The sequence below is a fragment of the Sipha flava genome, unplaced genomic scaffold (assembly GCF_003268045.1).
Source record: "Sipha flava isolate LNK unplaced genomic scaffold, YSA_version1 208_pilon_pilon, whole genome shotgun sequence".
Classification (NCBI taxonomy): Eukaryota; Metazoa; Arthropoda; class Insecta; order Hemiptera; family Aphididae; genus Sipha; species Sipha flava.
In genome coordinates, this window is record NW_020272815.1 from 221,067 (window position 1) to 230,365 (window position 9,299).

At 33.3% G+C, this 9,299-nt stretch overlaps 1 protein-coding gene across 1 annotated transcript in view; it reads left to right on the forward strand.

Moving 5' to 3' along the window:
* The first annotated feature begins 1,444 nt into the window (after positions 1-1,444).
* The window catches only part of LOC112682688, a 9,545-nt gene continuing 1,690 nt past the window's right edge, over positions 1,445-9,299 (forward strand). Inside the window, exon 1 of the mRNA XM_025553370.1 lies at positions 1,445-1,508. Within this exon, the coding sequence (XP_025409155.1) occupies positions 1,445-1,508 (64 nt within the window). The remainder of the gene's footprint in view (positions 1,509-9,299) is intronic.

A 9,299-nucleotide genomic window follows, 5' to 3' on the forward strand; every position in this document is an offset into this window, starting at 1 on the left:
GAGAAAATAAATAAATCCGAAACCGTTCCACCCTGTATTGTACACGGGTACACGCACGCACACGCGCGACCCGCCACACGTTACACGTTCACGCACGCACACCTACGGTGAGGATTTCGGGTACACTGTCTGTACGAAATACGTATAGACACGTACAATGCATGTATACAATATACGCGTGAGGCGATGGTTTATAACGGACGAATAACGTTTCATGAGAACAGACATAATCCGTCGGACCGCAAGAGCAGATCCGAATCCCGTTGTGTGTGTGTGTGTGTGTGTGTGTGTGTGTGTGCGTGTGCGTGTCGGCAAGTGTACTGAGAGAAAAAAAAAAAAATCAATTTTCTATTATTGCCATTGATATTTACTCATTGTTTCCGTAGCCCTAAATTCACGCAGGCACATGCACGGCAGACACGAACACCGCTGTAGCAGCGCTTGTATAATGGGTGCGGGGACAAAAAGTAAAAGAGGGTCTTAACGGGGCATTTTTATTTTATTTTTATTTTTTTTTTTCGTGACATTTTTATCAGTCGGCCGCCATACCCATCGGACCGGACTCGTGAGACTCAAAAGTCAGGGTTGTTTTTTTTTTTTTTATTATTATTTTATGTTTGTACGCATTGTATAAGAGCGTGTGTGTGTTGGTGTGTGTATAGCTAAAGTATGATGTATGTACTTATATGTAGATATAGTGTTCTATATAAATTTATAGTTTTCATACATACACGTATACATTATAATTCGAAATGCTGATTGTTCGTATCCCCACTGTTGCGAAATGCAATCAAAAAACCCTCTCGCGTTCAATACGTACGTACACACCATACACTCATATTTATGTACACGGCGGGCACGTAAACCTGACAGTGGCAGATTTCTAGTTGCACACAAATCGATGTACATCAAATCTATTTATTTTTATCAAATATTTATTCTGTACGCGTGAACGCAAAACGTCGTATATATTATTTTATTGTTCGCACGCGTACCTACGTATGTAGTGTACGTGTACGGTGAAAAATCACGTGAACGATTTGAAAAATAACTGTTCGTGTACATTATTTTTTTCGGCACAGAAACCGCAGCACTACAAAATTCACCACGAAGACGCATTTATAAAATGTCGGTAAAACCGTTCGATGAAATTATTTTGTCACAGAATGTACCGGTGTTCAAAACAAATGCACTTTACTGATGTTGTAGCACTGATATTTTATTGTACCACTAATAAGTGAGTGAAAATCCGTATTAAGATTTTTTCGGTCGGTCCAGTAGTTATAGTCAATAATAAATTTAAACTTTGATATTTGGTTAAAAATAAAAAATAAACAATATTTTTAATTTAATTTCAATTTAAAAACAACCATTTATGGGATCAGGCTATGTTGATGTCAAAAATAGATTTAAAACTATATTTAAGACGGATTCCTCGAACGATATGGGTTTAAAGGCCGAAGTCGCTGGAAGAAGAAGAAGATTGAAGGCATTTTCAGCGGGAAGAGGTTTTGAATGAGGTCCGCAGCCTACCACGGTCTTATCTTAAATACGACATTGTATACGAACGTTTTAGGAGGTTGCCGTATTGCTTTTTCCGATATTTCCAAAGAGTAAATACGTGGCGGCTACTTACAACAGCCCGGCTATTATTGAATATTTAGTCTATGGTTGCGTTACGTAGATACGGTAAAACATGTGAACAACTTAATGAAAGGTTTAGAAACCATTACAAACGTTACATACCAACATAAAATGAAAAAAAAAATAATTCAAACGTTTTCATCAAATTAAACGTAAACGAAAAGTTGGAAAACAATTGCCACTGAAATACAAATGGAAATCAAATAACTGTCTGTAAAGTGTATTTTTTACGTCTGTGCATCGTAATCGATAAAATATTGCAATACGATCAATAGCGCCGATCATGAATATTATTATAATCGTATACGTTGGCTTAGAGGTGGATAATTACAAATTCACGTTCGTAGCAAACAGTTCGGGGCTGACTCTCTGCGTGATCACCAGTGCCGTGCCTAGTATAATCAGCTCCCGGTGCCAAGAATAATTTCTAGTGCCCTCACCCCCTCTACCAAATATTTTTATACTTATAAAAAGTTTACATAACATTATTGGAGAGCCGGAGACAGATTCGTCAGATTTATCTTATTTTTCACATTGAACATTTGTGTCAACAAGTACATTGTACAAACACTTCTAAAGATGATAATATGTAAACAGAGAAAGAGGCTTAACATTATTAATATGTTGAATTTTCAGTAAAATTACTTAGGTAGATTATAAAAATGCGTTTGGCGCCCCATTGGTCAATGGCACCCGGTGCACACGCACCTCTCGCACCCCACTAGGCACGGCCCTGGCGATTGCACGTCGATCCGCGGTACACGTTCCCTTATTTCGAATTTTATTTTGTAACCTTGTAAATTGTTCGTACACACCTTGGTTGTAATCGGTAAATGTAAGTTGCGTCCCGATAACAACATACTCGTACGTAAGTTACAATCCACGATTCTCGGGTACATACGTAAGTTGCGGCTTCAAACACTTACCAGTGAGGAACATTTTAAGTATTAACTAATAATAGTTGTTTCCTTAAATTAGTACTGAGACACAGAGTCCGACTACGTTCATATATTATGATACATACCTCATATTAATGTCATAATATGGTTTTTTAGGCAAAATAAAATTGTTAGGTAGGTATCTAATTAAATAATCGGAATTTTACAGTTCACAAGGACAAAAATGTATTTAAATTTATTAAAAGTCTGGGTGGCATGATAAACTGTAATCACGAGCCTCGCTGCGTCTAGAGTGAGAATTCTCATCAAACATCGTAAAATTACCGTTAACCACGGAACCTACGAGTAAGTGATTGGCTTTTATCATTATATGTGCACTGATGATTTTGTCAGTGTAAACATTAGTAGTAATTTATTAGTCGGGTAAAAAGGTCAGGAAATTACTTCCAAAGTATTCCTCGGGGAAAAGATTGTTCACGCTGCAGTTTACTTATTTGTGCCTCACGTGTCGTACATGCGTAATACGGACGGATGGACGCAGAAATCTTATTACTTTGTGTTTATACACATAAACATATATGTGTACTTACATTCATGTCGAATAAAGGCCGCAGTCATAGGCGTGCGTATGGAGGATACCGGGTTGTGCCCGAGCACCTCTCGAAATGTTGTAAATGTGGCTTTACATTTAAAGGTAAGGACCCGTATTTTAACTGATGTTGTTCATATTCAATGTAATTTATTCTAAAATATCTGTTAAAAAATAAATGGTGTAATAAATAAATGGAAACGGAAAAATGGAAACATTACCCTGTCTAGCAATCAATGACTCACGATCGGATTTATAACTAAACGATGTCGACATTTGAATCAAAACAGACAGTAACCTCAATATTGAAAAAATGTCTAAATATTTCAATTTTAACTCGTTAATAAAATGAAAACTGTAACAAATAATCATTTTCTATCATTTTATTAGGTAATACCACTAATTATCTATTTTTCAAAATATATCGACTGTTAAGAATTCAAGAAAACACGCATGAAGATTATAACTATACCTACAACAAAGTAAATTTTATATTATTGTTATATCTAAAATATGAGATTCCTATAATTTTTTTTTTGTTTTAATTGAATATTGTCCCCATTTCTTAAAATTCCGACGCCCCCTGACAATGTAGTCTGGCTACGACCCGGTGTCTAATACCTGTAATACATAACATATACTTAAAATATAATATAATATAAATATACATACCTACTTCTGGCAGACAAGTGAATATCACATGACGATGCGCGTGCGAGGTCAACGGTTTTTGCTCGATCATTATAGACGCTGCAGCCGGTTACAATAACATATAAGTGTATCGTAAAACGTTGTATTGATTATAATCAACAATAATACTCACATGCGTACATTGTAATATTTATATAATTCGATGAGAGTCAAAAGTTTTATTTTGATTTTATTTTCTTACTCTATTTAATCTGTTATAAATCATAATTATTATTATTTCGTTGTATGTCGATATAATTTTGAACTTATTTATTATTTTCATTTTAGGCACGTCTATCTACAATTTAAAATTAGTAAAAAACGAGTTTAATTCCTTACAAAAACAACATTATTCTTGAACTTGCCGAGTAGGTAGGTGTATAAAGTTTTCAAGGCGAATACGAGTATAGGTGTGCAGTTTTTTATTTTATAGGATGCAACAGAAATATCGGTTAAATATCATAACAACTGAGTGGTTTAAGTATTACGATTTTTTTTTACACCTTGTTTTACTAAATGTAACTCGTATTAAAACGAATGGTATTATTATGAAATTCATGGTTGCGTTATTGTCTGTGTACTTAATTTCAAAATCGTTTAGAAGCTATTTGGTAAAACGAAATATCTAATACACTCTTTATCGAAAATCATCGGCTCCAGGTAGCACAATACAATGGTTTGATTCGTAAATGATTTCAAATTGTTTAAAATAAAAATTCCAAAAATAATAGTAACTCTTTTGTAAACTAATCATTAAGTTGTGTACTTAATATTTGGCGTCACGGTTTTTATTACGTTATTCCGAGTTCTATGGAATATTTCTATTCTTCTACGGCATTATCACGAATCGTACGAAACTACTGACGTGCACAAAGTTTCACTCTAAAGCATGGCGGTCATTTTTACCGGTCCTCTGGTTGAGTTAGATATTGTATTATATTTATATATGCATTATACTATTTGTTATTTACGTAAAGTAATTAGTAACCTGTCGCAGTAATTCAGATATTTAATTATATTGAAAATGAAAAAAACGTGTTGATATTTGGATATTATGACAAGGTTTAAGGTTCAATTGGGTTATTTACTCCTTTAATGATGATTATACGAGAATTTACTGTGTGGTTAAATCGACCGAACTGACTTTTAAAGCGGTAATGTTGATGCAGATCCCTGTGCATAATATTCACGCTTATTGATGGAACACTATCGCAGACCGGTATTGTCTGGTATCTATTACACGATATGAAAACAACGATACGGTTGAATTCTTTAATTTTATCGTTTGTTAACCCACTCGACTCCTAAGCTTTAACAAACTGGGATTACAATAACAACGATTGGGAGGTCCACTACCAGTTGTAAGTTTTAAGGTGCACGACGAACAACCACATGAACTTGATCACAGAAATTAACAATATTTATAGGATTTAATAAGTAATATAATCCGGTAAAAAAATCTCGCAGGCGTTATTTTAAAAATTGAATATTTAACATCACGTCGAAATTTAATATAACAATTTATACCGAGTGATTAGTCGTAATATAGCACACAATTTAAATAAAAATATTAACGTATAAAGTTATATTAATGCATTAATATTTTGTTTTAAATATTTAACGGTTGGTCATATACGTATATACGGTTTGTTTAATCGATAGTCGGATGAAATTAAAACGAACCATTTGGATCTCCTGTGTGATTTTACCTTCCGGACACATGTCAAAGGCTTATTATGGCATTACAATACGATTGTGTTAACTTTTTTAAAAAACGTATGTGTCAGTGTGTAAAACAATATCGAAATTGGTCGAAGACTTCAGCCAGTGGTGTAGGTAAGAGGGGAGGATTAGGGGTTCAACCCCCCCCCCATTCGAAAATTCTATAATAATATAAAAAGAATTTTTTTAATGTACCCATATATGTTTTTTTTCTATTACTATAATAATTTCAAGTTAACCCCCCCCCACCATTAATAATCTGTACCTACGACTCTGACTTCAGCACACGACACGGCAGTCGGTCTGTCGGATTAAACGCAGCCATCGGTGTGAATCAGACTTGACAAAATTAAAGAACAGGGACCAGAGTTTGCTTTAAAAAAAAAGAGCGTCCCCAAAACTTGTTAAGCGTTATAATTATAACGTAATAATAGTAGAGGGACGTTAAAGTTTCTGGAAATTAGTTGGGGTACTCCGTCCCCTTACGTCCCCCCTCAAGTCGAGCACTGGTGTGAATACGATCACACGCGTACACAATCGTACGTTTATATGGATACGTATATTTATGTGCTGTACGCGTACAATGACGCAGTATGGCGATAATTAGTAAAAGTGTTTTTTTTTTTTTTTATTTCTGTAAACGATTTGGTGCGCGGTTATTACGGAACACATTGTATGCTGCGTAGTGCACGTACACAACAAAAAAAAAAAGCTATTATGACAATTAAAACATTTTCCTGTTCGCATTACGAATAATACACTGTGCAACGTTTGTGCACGGGCGGCGACGAATAAGTGCGTATTGTTCCGCGTACAAAACGAGCGAATATTATTGTTTTATTTTTACTCGCGCTATTAAAACGGCGAACCGAGAATATTAAAAATTATTATACGCCATTTATCTCCGGCTTTCCGATACGATTATATACCTGTACAGACGAGTGCAATCTTTTTTCCTCCTTCAGGCAATAATTTTTTTTCAATTAAACGCTGTAACTCGTGCGTATTCAGGCCCGTCGCTAGGGTACAAGCAAGCCATGCGTTGCTTTAGAGCTGCATAACATTTTAAAGAAATCGAGGCGGCAAATTGTAATTTTAAATTTTCAAAAAAAGACAGCAATTTAATTATTATTTTGCGTCTTCATTGCTGATTGTTATCGTAAAAGTTTTGTTATCTCGTTATGATAGCGTATGATCACAATGTATAATTAGTATAGTGTATAGTGTATACTGTATACCGATAACCGATATATATATATAAGTGTATACGTATAATGTATGTAGATATATCGTATATGTAGATTGTAGCCCGTATGGCCATATTGACTAACGATGGTTTTCGATAAAAATAAAACATTGGTATTCCCATAACATAAACGTTAATATATTTATTTTTATGTTATACATTTACCGAATATGATTGCAGTCTTCTATTTTAATAGTACCATATTTTATTTTCCAACCATCGGTCGTCGGTGAAGTAACTACGGTATATGTCCCATGGTCTACGGCCTGCGACTACGTTGAAACAAAAAATTATCGGTAATTACTATAATCTTTTTCAATTAGATTAGTTCTAGATCCGCGCCTGCTAGAGATATATTTTATTTTATTTATACTTCGTAAATTGTACATATTTTTAAAATTAATAACTCTTGTATACTTGTATAAGCTGCTAGACGTGTTGAAAATGTTTTTTGTCTTCTAAAAACTTGTATACTACTAAATTTTTTTTTTTTATTAGATAATTCAATATTGTTATAAATTTATAGCATAGCATAATTGCACATTGATCATGTCGTCACGAAAACGACTTTCTAGTGCTGAATATAAAAAAATTCGAGAAAATTTTATCAACAAACAAGCAGGGAGATTCACCAATTTTTTATTGAAACAACCTATGAATAACTTAATAATAATATTAATACTGATAGTTCACTAATTACAACTACTTATGGAAAAACTGTAACTTCGAGTTAGGACACATAATCAAATTACAATTTGAACTGTTTACCGTTCAATTTTTATGGAAAATCTGATAACTCTTTACAAAGAATAGAAGTCGATTTATTTTCTAATTCTGATAGACATTCTTTTGATTCTGATTCATTTGATTATGAATTGACAATATTTCGGATAAGAACGTTAAGGAAACAAATAGTGTTGAACATTTTACAGTAGTATCAGATGACCCAAGTGACTGGCCACTAAAATTAGCCGACTCCATTCGAATATTATTCATAAAAAAAAGGACCCGTGCAAATAAAAAAATTTTGATTTTCCGAAAAATCTATTGGAAATTTTCTAGCCCATATTACCAATGCACTTTGCATAATAGAGAACAATTAGTAAGGTCCTGGCTGGTTTATTCGAAAAATAATGATACTGTGTACTGTTTCTACTGTAAAATGTTTAGTTCCAAAATATCTGATTCAGGAGTGGTCTCTGAATTTGGTTATAATGATTGGAGAAATTTGTCGAGTCATTTAAAAATACACGAAACATCAAAAATACATATTCTTCTTTTTTAAAATTGGCAAGAAATGGTTGTAAGATTGAAACTAAATCAAACTATTGATTCTCAAAATCAACGTATTATAGAGTCGGAAATAAAACATTGGTGGTCTGTTTTAATTCAGTTGTGTGCTATATTACGTTGCATGGCTACACAAAATCTTTCGATTTGTGGAACATCATTTAATATACATTCTCCACATAATGGCAATTTTTTGAAAATGATTGAATTGTTTTCGCTATTTGATAATGTTTTGAAAACTCACGTAGAAAGGATTCCAAATAAAAACCTTCATGTACATTATTTAGGATCTCAAATTTAAAACGAATAAATTCATTTAATGAGTGAAAAAATTAAAAATAACATTTTGAGTCGAGTGAGAGATGCAAAGTATTATTCCATTATTTCAGATTGTACTCCTAACCAAGGCCGTAACTGGGGGGGGTCTAGGGGTCCGGACCCCCCCGAAATTTTCAAAAGTAGAAACATTTTAGCGGTAAATATAGTTTATTAACTATAAATTGTATTAAATAATAATGTTAGACCCCCCTCCCCCGAAATTTTTTTCCAATTACGGCCTTGCACCTAATTGTAGTCACAAGGAACAAATGTCTATAATGTTACGATATGTTTGTATTTCAAAAGGAGTTGTACATGAGTATTTTATCGGATTTATTGAAGTTTTTGATAAAACCGGTGCTGCTTTAAGTGACCAAATAATTAAAATGCCTTCAGATTTGGAGATAAATATAAATAATACGCGTGGTCAGAGCTATGATAATGGTTCCAATATGAGAGGAAAACATAACAGAGTTCAAAAACGCATACTTTATAATAATCCTAAAGAATTTTATGTACCGTGTAGTTCTCATTCGTTAAATTTAATAGTTAATGATGCAGCGAAATGTTATATTTACACAGACTCATTTTTTAATACAGTATAAAAACTGTAAGTGTTTTTTTTCGGCGTCTGCTGAGAGATGGAAAATTCTGATTAAATTTTTACCCAAATTAACATTGAAGAAAATTTGTGACACGTGATGGGAGTCGAGGATTAATGCGATATCAATTTGAAGAAATTTACAATGCTTTGAATTTTAGTAAGGATGATATAAACTTAACTGGAACGCATGGTCTTCAAACAAAAGCAGATGCATACGCTCTTTTAAAAAATATGTGTGATTTTAAATTTATATGTTCCATTATTATTTGGTATGATAAATATATCATAATACTCAAT